At 29.5% G+C, this 12,711-nt stretch overlaps 1 protein-coding gene across 1 annotated transcript in view; it reads left to right on the top strand.

The window, feature by feature from the left end:
* Window positions 1-1,125: 1,125 nt before the first annotated feature.
* The window catches only part of LOC134834826 (cadherin-99C), a 36,452-nt gene continuing 24,866 nt past the window's right edge, over window positions 1,126-12,711 (top strand). Inside the window, exons 1-3 of the mRNA XM_063849614.1 lie at window positions 1,126-1,260; window positions 4,838-5,016; window positions 5,086-5,208. Of these exons, the coding sequence (XP_063705684.1) occupies window positions 1,140-1,260; window positions 4,838-5,016; window positions 5,086-5,208 (423 nt within the window). The 5' untranslated portion in view covers window positions 1,126-1,139. The remainder of the gene's footprint in view (window positions 1,261-4,837; window positions 5,017-5,085; window positions 5,209-12,711) is intronic.

Below are 12,711 nucleotides of genomic sequence, written 5' to 3'. Positions count from 1 at the left end.
ACAATTTTAATAATAATAATGAAAACAAAAAAAAATATGAATATATTAATTATTTAATTAACATATACATTACAAACATTTACATCATAACAACGAACAACGATATTGACATTGAATTAGACGCACTTTGAGTTTAGTTGAATATTCGAATTAAATCTTGTTGTAAATTTGTTCCAAAAATATCTCATGGACATAAAAGGAAGCAATCCATTTGTATTATTATTAAAGTAAAATATCAGATTAAGTCCTAATGTGATGCTATCATGCTGCGTGTGTGTTTGTCTTCACATCGCTTGAAACTTTTTAAATTAGCGAAACTTTTTAATTTAAAACGTAAAAAGGAAGAAAGAGAGGAAATGTAAAAAATTATATATAAATTTGTGGCGAGATGCAGAACAAACAAAACGCATAATTCCGAGAATTAAACTTTAATTTTTGTGTGTTGGCTGAAAGTTAAATAAAATATACAGATTATGCTTATTAGGGACAGAATCGTATGAAAAAAAGTATATAAATTGGGAACTCCATTCATTTTGTATCGTTTTGTAAATGGCTATCGTCGACCTTTATTTTCGTTTATTAATAAAGAAAAGCAAGAAATCGAAGTGCAGAGGTGCACATATATGTAAGAATCTTTTGTAAATGCTTCGTCTGACAACAAACACAGTGGCTTAGAGATTCGAATGATGATAAAAATGTCGAATTAATATAAATAATCTCATATTTTATGTAAATTAGATCGTGATTTTATTTATATTGAAGTTTTTTTTATAATAATATTATTATAATTTTATTTTTTTTTTCGAACAAAACTACACATACGTGCAATCACACTCTTCATCGCTTGAAAATATCATTTACGATCATTTTGTGTGTGTCTGTATCTTTTCTTCTTTATAATCTCTTGATATTCGACCACCTATCAATATAATATTTGCACACCGATTGTTGAACCAGTTTTTTGCGTCTCTTGTTCTTTTGTATGCAAAAAATGCTGAAACAAAGTAATGATAAGTTGTCATCCGCATCGAATCCATGACAAAAAAAAATTGCATGCACTTACTAAAAAATGTTTATTTTTTGTTTTTCAGACAAGGCGACAGCTGTTATGGAATCAAGACTGTAATCATCTTCAAAAAATGTCGTTAATACTGATGATATTTGCACTAATTGCTTGTGCAAATGGCAAACAGCAACTCTGCGAAGTCGAAACTGGACAAACAAATATCATTTTAGACATTGAGGAGAGTCGCGGAAGTTGTAAGTAGTTTTTCTGTGCCTTCGAGCTAAACACCTTATTAATGAAATGAATGAGCTTAGCTACTGAATTCAATTCAACCCACATTTGTAGCGTACTTTACACACAATTAATCATCAACTTTGCACTGTCTGTGAAAAATATTCATAAATCACATTCTATGACCTTTTTTTCAGCTCCTTACTTTACTTTCAATTTCTCACAGCATCTCACAAAATGTTGCTTCTGTTACGTTTTTTCTTTCATCCTTTTGCGATGCACAACAAATGTTGAAACTGATTATTATTTTGCGCATCAGACACTCACAGAGACAGAATTTATTGAAAACATAAAAAATAAGATGAATAAAATATCATCGTTCTGTTTTTTTTTCGGTATTTGAATCAGAAGCGCAAAATCATAAGAAGAGGTGCATATATGCAAACTTTACTCTTTTTTATTAATATAGATACACCTGTCAGATTTAACATGATTTATTACATGAGCACGGATAAAATTTGTTGTTTCGTTCTTCATTCTCATATTTTTTTTTTTTTTTGAGTAGCGCAAAATTATTACATTTGTTTGTCTTTTGAGCGCAACTTTTTGTGGATATGCATGTAAAATTGTTTTAAAATAAATAATCATTTTTTTCATTTCGGGACGAGAAACAAAATTCCAAACGCGCAAGAAAAAGACAATTACAGGAACGTGATTTTGACACAAATCTTTAAGAATGAAATTTTCGGTTTCCTTTGATTTTAAATAAATTTCTGACTCACAGACTAACATTAAACATAATTATGTCTGTCTTATTATTAGATAGAAAAAAAAGAAGTTTTACCTTTTCATTAAATGTAACATCGACACCGCATACCGTCAAATCGACAGCTAAGAGCGTTTGTTTACAATGTGAAGTGCCTCACATCTATAATTATTTCATAAAACAATGATTCTTAGATTTTTATATTCAAACTGCGATATTATGGCGCTGCATGCTTCTATATAGAAGAGGCAATTGAAAGGAAATGCAACTGTATTTTATTATTATTATGATTGTTGCATGATTATTACTATTATTTATTCTAAAAGAACATGAGAAAAGAAAAGTAACGAGAGACTGCTTTGTCATAATACATCAAAACGAGACCAGACAAACCTTATCTGTGTTGTGTAAGATTTCCTTTTTTTCTTTTATTTCATTTTATACAACGACAACTGGTTTTGTCTTCTTGTACAAACAAATGACAGAGTTCGTCGCCTGATAAAAACAAAAAAGGTAAAAAAAGGATGATTTTTTTTTATTATTATTTCCAACGTACGTTAAACTTTATTATTATTGTTTGATTTTTATTGATCAATGCTTTAAAAAAATCATCATCATTATCAAGGAAACTTGTCTTTTTTTTCGTATTTATACTTAAAAGTTAAATAATGAGCATCATTATTCAAGCTCATTTAATATTGCACATCTAGTTAACACAAACAACCACATTTGAATGACATTCTTTGAGCATGCTCATAAATGGTTAAACAGGTGCATATTTGATGTTGCAACGAACATACATTTATAATACCTACTGCAAAAAAAAATTAAATATTTCTAACCCAAATAGGTAATTTTCATGTTTTTTACTTGTTTATCAAGATTTGATAGAAAAAATTGTTAGATACGAAAATTTATAATTTATATCAACAAACACATTATTATTTATAAATTTATTGAAAAGTGTTTGCTATACTTTTTGATTGAATGAACGAGCGCGTGATTAAATGCGTATTTTAAAATTAAAGTTGAAAAATTGTCTTATTACTAATTGTGTTAACGATAGATCGTCACTCGTTGTATTAATATTCATGATTCGATATTTATATATGGACAAGTGTCACATAGCTTTTGATGAGAAACGATTATGAATGTGTCAGTTGAGAAATGCATTTCAATATTTATTGCCGTGAACAAAGAGGCTTCGTGAGTTAATTTTTAATTATTTTGATTTTATAGTTTTGAAAACTTCATTTTTAGAATTCTTTTGCTTCTGGCGTACGCCGAGATTTATTGTCTCTTCTCGATCGTTAAAGTTTCGTATTTCAAGCACTTGTTAATCTCATCAATAACATTCCGACTTTGCATAGACATTAATTGAGTTATGATAAATTTAATGCAGTTAAATTTATGACACCATTAAGTAATGTTTAACGTACTTGCTGAATAACTGCTTGGCGCAATTGTGATATGGAACCATATGTGATCATTGTAATGCATATTAATTACCCAAGAAATCTCATTTATTTTAGCCTACTACTGTGTTACAGCAACAAAAAACAACTGTATCTCTTTTCGTATTTAAATTAATTAGTTTTACAACATTAGAAACATGTTTTTAGTAATTAAAAACTGATAGCTGTGAGATACTTCGTCAAACCTTCATCGTCTCGCCGCCGTTCGAGACATCGTCATTCGAGTTCAAAAGTATCGTTAATCATTAAAAGTAAATTCGCGAACGAAAAACGATATCGCTGCTCTCATCTCTTTATATTGTATGTTAATCCAATTTCAATGGGGTACGAAAACAAGTTTTTTAATTCCTTTGAGAATCGTCCTGCTTTATTATTATTATTATTTTCTTTTATATTTTTCTCTTCGTGCCATGCTTGTTCGAAACTTGCGAACAAAAAAATTGACAATATCAAGTTTAAAAACACCAATTTATTGTGATTTATCCACAAAAAGGCGTTTGTCGGCAATTTCCGACAATTGTACATGTATTAAAAGTGAATCTGATAATAAATTATTTTTTTGCGTTCCTTTTTTGAGTTAAATGCATAACAATAATGATAATAACAAAGAACTGGAAGCGTTGGAAATTGCATGATTTATTCGATTTGAGACACGCAACCTTTATTTTTGACCCTCAAGTATATTTTTGATAGTTTGATGGGAAAGCATTCGTTTCATCTTGCAAATTTTAGAAAGAAAAAATTTTAAAACAAGTGTTTTTTTTTTAAAAAGAAGCTAATATGCAAAATAGATGCCAACTACTTGTCAAATTTATCTTTTTGTTGATATCTCCTTAATTAGCAAATGTGTTGTAACAGTTAATATGTAACAAAATGACCTAATTTTTTTCTTCTTCTGCCATCAAAGTTGTTGTAAATAAGATAAATTTATCTAATTATTATTCAATTTAAAAGTTTGAATTTTTCTGCGTGTACATTGAATTGAATTAACATCAGTTTTGATACCTCACACGTATCATATTGCTTAATTGAGCTTATTGGCGATTATTTCATTCATTTTTTCGCATTGCATTGAATGGAAATAAAATAACGAATGAAGACTTTTGAGAGCGATGTGAAGCGATGATATATTAGGTCATTCAAATCAATCGCTGAATGGAGCATTAATATTAATTTCTATTAAAAAGTAATAAAATACGGAAACCGATTAATATTTTAAATTGATTCGATAAGAAAATGCAAGCAGTAGCAATTACGTGTTCTCTCTGTCGTACCATGTCGAATCTTTTACGCAATCGTTAATGTATACAAATTAAAAATTGTGTAGGATTTAACTCAAATTTCTATTTTTTTTTATAGATGTTGGACAACGCACAACTCCGCCTGAGTTGCCAATTTATGGAGATCCGTATTCCGAAATTGCCTTGGAACTTGTGTTCCCGAAAGGAAATCCAATTTTCTTGTTGAACGGCAAGCAATTGCAACTTTTACAACCATTAGATCGCGATGAAGAGAATTTGAGTCATATCGTCTTTCAGGTAAGTCAATTTATTTTTATGTTCCTTGTTGTTTACAATCATAAATCTCCGTTTTTATATCGTTTGCAGATTTCTTGCACCATTAGATCAACAAGACGTAAACGAAATATACCAATTATTGTTCGTGTTTCTGACATCAATGATAATGCACCTGTTTTCATAAACACACCGTATGAGACAACCGTGCCTGAGGTAAGCAGAGAATTCTATTTTTTTAGTTTGAACATTAGATATTATTTTGAGATTACAGCGCGTGTTGCCTGTTCATTTCAAGCCCATATTTTAAGTCTTGCGATCATTTAACATTCCCGATCGTCGTACGTGATCAATAAATGTATGAAAAAAACGAAAGACTTCAAATCCAAATCAGCACTAACCTAAATAATTTTCAAACATCTTGACAATTATCATCCAAATAAGTCATCGTCGTCTCGCGATTAATTCATTCGTTGATCGATCATTGATTGCTTTTATATGGGCAGGTAATTGCTTGTTCCTACATGGAATTAAATTAAACTTTAAAAGAAAAAAATGTTTATTTAATAAATAATAATCGCAGAAGCAATCACTCCGTTATTGTTGGATTTTTGCATTACAAATTCAATTTTATACAGATATAGAGACAAGTCATCCAATTGATATTTGCTTAAAAATTTATTAATTCCAATGTTTAACATATCCAACGAGAGACGACACGAAAAGAGATATCTCGCAGCATCATGCATGTACGGTTTTGAATAAAATGAGACACAAATATAGTGTTGATTGAGTGTGATTAAAAATAATATCGACAAATTGATGTTGAATTAATAAATCCATAATAACATTGATAATGAGAGGAGACGTTCATGTTTTTGCAACAATAATGACGCATGACGATGATGTTTTTGATGATAACTTGTTTCGAACGATATTTGAAGCTGCGTTTTAACTTTAGCTGATTTTGTGGTTACATTTTGTTTGAAAAAACAACAAACAACAAACTTTGCAGCAACCAACCGGAAAAAGAATGCGTTTTTTGATTGCTCTTTTTTCACTCGTCGCTGCACACAATAATTTCACCTGTATGCGGTATTCTCTTTTTTCCGGAAGAAGAACCGAATAGCGCGACAAACATTTTTTCACGTGCGCACATGCCTTCTATTATCATATTTTTTTGCCATTTTATGTGAAAAAATATTTAAATAAAAATAAAATAAAATTTGCATGAATGACCATGCAAGTATATTCTAAAAATTGTCTGTTGAAGTACTTTTGAGAATTTTTTTTTGCTATTACAATGTCAACTGTTACTTGCTTGATCTTCGCAAGTCATGCAAAAAAGACAACATTGTTCTGCACTTTTAGTCAATTTTTTATTTTGTATTTGAATAAAGTTTATTCCATTCATACATTCTCTTTTTTCACAATAATGAACGTGACTTTTAAAAATCATCACATTATTGTCGTCGCTTACGTTCAAAAGACCCGAATGACAAACGTGTTGTGAATTGTCAATTAAATTTCTGTCTGATTTTTCTCTAATTATCAAAAATCTGAACAAATTGTGACACAATTAACGTTAATTAAAGGAATCAATCACGACGACGATCGCATCGATAACATATCCATCGACAGAGGCAACCATGTTAGTTAGTTACTAATTACCTCTAATTTATGACGTTAATCAAGATGTTTGCATCGTTGTTGTCTCTCTCACAAAAAAACGTTAGTTTTCCTTTAATCAACATCAAGATATCACAAAATAATGTTCCTCCATAAACAAAACCATGTAGAGATTTACATAAAATTGTGACTGAAACTCGTGCAGCGACAAAAACCAAAAAAAAAAATTAAGCGTTTGCCACATATGTAAGTGTTTTGTACATGTTTATATGCATAATGCGAGTTGAATGAAATGAATCGAATAAACATAAATTACCGCGAGAACAGTTGTAAGTCTCGAGTTTAATGAAGACATAATTTTTGATACAAGTCTCGCAACAAACCACAACAAACCGATAATCATATATTATATTGAGAGCAGTAATTAAAACATAACAAATGAATATTGACTTGATCGCAAATAAAAAAGATTGTTTCAATTGAGATTTTATTTGTTTATACAAATACTATGCAATAACGAGCGGCGACGGCAATTACATCAGACATCAGGTAATAGAAACAAGTATTGTCTTTTTTTTTGGTTGTCATAAATTGAATGTATAAACAGGGTTTCAAAAACTTTTAATGAGAGAAGGCAATATCAGGAATTTTTTTTTCCAAATGCTGCCCTTTTTTTGAAAGAACCTTACTAACCTGTTCTATTAAAAAATATAAAATAAATGCCTTTGAAATATTGAAAAATTGAATTTTTAACACGAACCTGTGTTTTGTTGTTTTAAATAAAAATCTTAAATAAATATTATTTAAAAAAGTTAATTTTTGTTAACAAATTTTAATTATTTAATTAGTTTAACAATTTTAAAATGCAATAAGTAAAATTTATTCAAAATATTTTTAAACCCTGTGTACAATTATGATCGTGAGGAACATTTCAATTTGCTTCATTGTTCGCCAAAGTCCGAGTAAAAAGCAGTCCAAAAGCCGACTCGACTCTATTGTTTGCAATATCTATTGTTTGTGTTAGAAATAATGTATTAATAATAATGATAAATCATTTAACATTTTTTTTAAGGGATTTGATCATCGTTTTGATGTTGAGTCACTGAAGATGCACAAAAACAAAGCTTCTGATGTAACGCGATGCCATCATACGAATATGAACATTGACCTCCAAAATATTTTAATTGTTCTTCAAAATATTTATCATTATGAAAAAAAATATTGTCACACATAGAAAGAATATTTTTACACTCTAATTCCATTTTATAAAAAAAAAATCTGAAATAATAAAAAATTCAGAATGGTTCAATTGTCATAAATCATGAGCTTTTGTTATTAATTGGCTTTTGCTCAGTTGTTCGTATTATGTTAAAAATAATTTTTGGACATAAATTTCAGTTCATTATCATTTGGCAGCGATTTGCTTGCGTGAATTGAAGTTTATGTCTGCAATAAATTTACTTTTTGAAGTACAACATGCAGTGAAACAAACGAAAGGAACACAAAATTAACGGATTAATAATATTTTAATATTACCTTGTAACACATTTAAAAATTTCGACTGCCCAACATAACTCATGTTGACTTTTTGTGCGTTTTCAACTTCGTTTCATGTCTTAATTATGGTTTAAATTTTAATCAGACATCAAGTTAACAAGTTCAAAGTCGTTGTATGATGATTGTGAGAGAGACATGACAAAAAAGCTTGTCATTATCAGGAAATTGAGATCATTTTGTTTCAGTAGCATATATAAGAGGCAAACAACTAACTGTTATTTTGTCTGGGTAATGAAATGTAAATGCAAAACTTATCAAAGTGCAATAAAATAATAGTAAAAAAGTGAAACAGTTATGATGCTGCGATGGTTTACAAAGATCTGGGTTAATAACAATGGGTAATGAGTAAAAACAAATGAGTTTTCAATGTACTTCGAAAGAATGGGTTATTCATATCATAAAAATATAACAACACGACGCGACGCGCGTGTAAGAGAGACAGAGAGAAAGAAGGGTGATGACATGAGTAAAAACACAACAAACAATGAACTTGCATGCATGCACGTGAAATAAAAGTTACATTTAAATAGAGTGAAATTTGCATGTTTTAGACTTTGAGATAAGCAAAAATTGAAACAAAATGCAAAAGGAAGTGCAATTCATTCAGACACACAAAAAAAAACGATTGTACAGTTTAGCGAAATTCCAACACTTGTCATGGGGCGACAACATGTTCGTTTTGTGCCGTTTCGAGTTTTAAAGAGAAACATTATTAAGATCATAAAACTGAAAAAGAGAGGAAAAAACTTCAACATCGTGTAATGCCATTTTAGGCAATAATTGCATCAAAACTGTTTTGTAAAAACATACAAATAAATTAGTTGGCGCAGTGCAACAAACCATCGTACCTACTGCTGTCTTCATGTAATTGTTTTTTATTCGATACAACAACGACGTCGAGCCAAATATTAGTTTTGCAAGTGTAATTTACACATTTTGCGTTAATTTAAGTCTGTGTTTATTTTAATTAGTAGTAGGAAGTGTTGTTAACAATGCACGTTAGATAATTTGTTGGCGAGATTTGACAAACTTTCTCTTTGTTAAAAGGCTCCATAAATATCGCCAGATGGAATTCCTTTTAACGCTCTTACATGTTTCGTTGTTTGTTGTAATAAGTGATTTTTTAACATAAAACATTTTTTTAACATAATTTATTCTAATTCACACTTGTCAGATTTAACAAATTGAAATTATTGTTCAAAAAAAATCTTTAAATACGATTTGACATATTTAATGATACGAAAAGTCATTCACGAGTTTCTATCGATCTGAATAAAGTTCATAAATTTCACAGCAGAAAGGTTAATGTTTCAAATACAGAAGCTACTTTCTTTCAAAATCTCTTGTAAATTACATCCATTCAGATATTTTGTAATATAATACAAAAACGTGTTCAAAAATAAGTAAATAAATTGATAATAATTGTAAAGTAAAGGGAAAACAAACATGACTCTTTTCTTTCTCCTTTTTATCAATTCAATTGTAGTCATGTTACGCGAACAAGACAACCAACGGGAAAACGACGACGTGAGTGCATCAAATATTTTATCACAAAGTTCGCCAACATCGACGACGTGAGATTAGGACGATGTTATGTGCCAAGCCTTTGGTTCGCGAGAGAGAAATGCGAAGAAATGTGTTAAATCGGCAAAAATCATTTGGTGAAAGAAAATTAATGTTGTCTCATGAGATTTGTATCGCTGTTAGCTAAACGTTAAGCGATGCGCTTTCACACGTACCATGACATGATAATCGTGCACATGCGTTACTCTTTCGACATCTAGCATCTTTTTTGCATTCAATGTAAATAAAATTCCGAAAAGTCCATTCTTTTATTGTACTTGTTGATGTGTCTCTCTCTCTGTGAGTGCTTGCTCATGTAATGTTGTTCCGATTTCTTTCTATATTTCTAATTTCTTTTCCTTCGTTGCAGAATTAATGAGGTATACAAGATACCTTTCTCTCCATTTAGTTATACACACACACCTTGGTTCGTTAAAGGGATTGTTAAAATTTTTCTTGATAGAATTTCTTTCACTTTACGTTGTCTTTCTCTTTCAAAATAACGAGAAAATTCGCACGCACAAGAAAATGCTAATTTACGATGGATGAACGTGTTCACAATTTAGTTAACACTAATTTGTAGACATCATCTAACAAACATCAAAAGTTATTTGATACGATTTTGAATTTCGTTTATTCTAATCACATTACAAGAAATTTTTAAGGAAACAAACAACAGATCAGTCCCAAGGTAATTGAACTCATCATTAAACGGATCATGTTTCTTGTATTTAGTTACTAATTGCGGCATGAAAGCTTAGTTTTATATATAAAAATACATTTTTTTTAATTAATTGGGGTCTCGATAGGAGTTTGTCTCAATATCAGCAATTAAATTGTTTCGTTCATAAAATGAAATGAATCGAAGAATAGTTTATCCAAATTTGGTGCTTGAGGGTACAAAAACAAGTGTATTTAATTGTTGTTAGTAGCTTTCGTGCACACAATAACGACAACAGGCAGCAAAATAATAATAATAAACATTTGTAACATTAAATGTTGGTAAAGGAGAAAAAAAAGTTATTTTTAAGCTACAAGATTTATTACTTTACTTTAACCAAATATAGGAGCTCGATCGTTTTTTTATGAGTATTTTTCTTTTATCTGTTTTTAAAAGTTTTTTAATCGTTCGGATAAAAAACTCGAGCGATTCGTAATTGAGTTGCTTTATGGCGACTCATTAGATTTGATGATTTAAGCAATAAATTGGATGTGAATGGGCTTCCTTTCAACTTCCTCGGCATCTCGGGCACGACAAAACAAAAAAAAAGAGACGAAACATCGATAAATTTATGTTAAACAATAAATGCTTAATTGGAAACAAGGCAAGAAAGATCTATTAGGTCATCTCTGGCATGGCGAAACAGTAATAAATATTCTATAAGAGAGACAAAACAAAAGAAAAAGTGAAGATTTTAGATAAATATGTATTATTTTGAATAAAATTTATGTTACACTGTCTATCGCCTGTCTCCCGTTCACTCTCATACATGTACAAATGTTTGTTTATTCTTGTGCGGTGCTTTATGGCGACATCGACACGAATTGATTCATGGTTCACTTGGCAAAATATCTTGTGCATTTTTAACGAGATTCTTGTAAAATAGGTCATTTATTGCTTTTTGTGTACTTGAAAAAAACTAAACATTAAATTGACGTGAGTTGCTTGCTACCAAATAAAAAAAATTTTCTAACAACTTTAGAAACTACCATGAGAACGTTGCCATTTTTTTGACCGCTAAACAATCCAAAATTGAAAGGAAAATACGACGACATGTGTAAATGCATACTCTTCAACTTATAAGAAAAAAATTCTTTGAATAAGCAAGCAAATTCGAAATATAGTATATTTTTGTAATTTCGTTCAGGATGTCAAAATTAAACAAATGGACGCTTTAATTTATGCTGAAGGTCTAAATGCCTTTCGAATTTGGATTATTATTTGATACATCAAAAATTTTGAAATAAATTTATGTTTTTTCGTATTATTCAATTTTCAAACTTTAAACCTTCAAAAAATATTTTACGTATTTTTTACGTATTTTTTTACGTATTTTTTACGTAATTTTTTACGTATTTTTCATATTTTTCAATTTTCAAATTTTACAACCATCAAATAGATATTCAAGATAATTTTCAAAAAAAAAAAATTTTTTATGTCAAAACTTGTTCAGGGCAAGTTTCATGGGAAGGCGTTTGACGAAGAGAAAAATTTTTTTTTTCAAATTTTCAAAAAAAAAATTTTTTTTTTTTTTTTGATTAAAAAACTTGTTCAGGACAAGTTTCATGGGAAGGCGTTTTACGAAGAGATAATTTTTTTTTCCAAATTTTCAAAAAAAAAAAAAATTTTTAATGTCAAAACGAAATATTTCGAGAAAATCATACAAAATAAAAAATTTCACTTTTTCATGCATCAAAAACAAAGTAGTATATGAAACATATACAACAAAAATGCATTCCAAAAAGTCTAAAATTTATGATTTGACGTGCGATACAGTAACGTAAACCGCCAATAAAGGGTAAAATTACTCTTAGAAATGTCAGTTTGGTCAGTCAAGTCATCAAATGTAAAAATTTTCATTGCTCATACTTCAGTTAAAATATATAAACGCATAGTCATTTATGTTTTATAAAGCGAAAAAAGAGACTTAAGTGAAGTAATTTAAAGATAATGATAATCGATCATAATTGCGGCACGAAAAGCAATGCAATTGTTGCGGATTATCTCACCTTGTTTGAGTGCGTCAATCTTCATTTAACGCAAAACGCAATAAATTTAATTGAAAATTTTATTCATTTAGCAATTTTTTTTCCTTCATCTCCATCTTCTTGAATTAATATTTTTTTGCGGAGATATGTGATGAGGAAACCCGACGAGTATGGATGACTTCAAAAGCGTGTTGATTACGCGATCTTATTATAACAGCATCTCCGACCTACTATTTTATAATGTTATTATTGGAAAGTTCG

Source organism: Culicoides brevitarsis, chromosome 3 (genome assembly GCF_036172545.1).
Source record: "Culicoides brevitarsis isolate CSIRO-B50_1 chromosome 3, AGI_CSIRO_Cbre_v1, whole genome shotgun sequence".
Classification (NCBI taxonomy): domain Eukaryota; kingdom Metazoa; phylum Arthropoda; class Insecta; order Diptera; family Ceratopogonidae; genus Culicoides; species Culicoides brevitarsis.
Note: the sequence above shows the minus strand (reverse complement) of the source record. Positions and strands in the feature narration are given on the sequence as shown.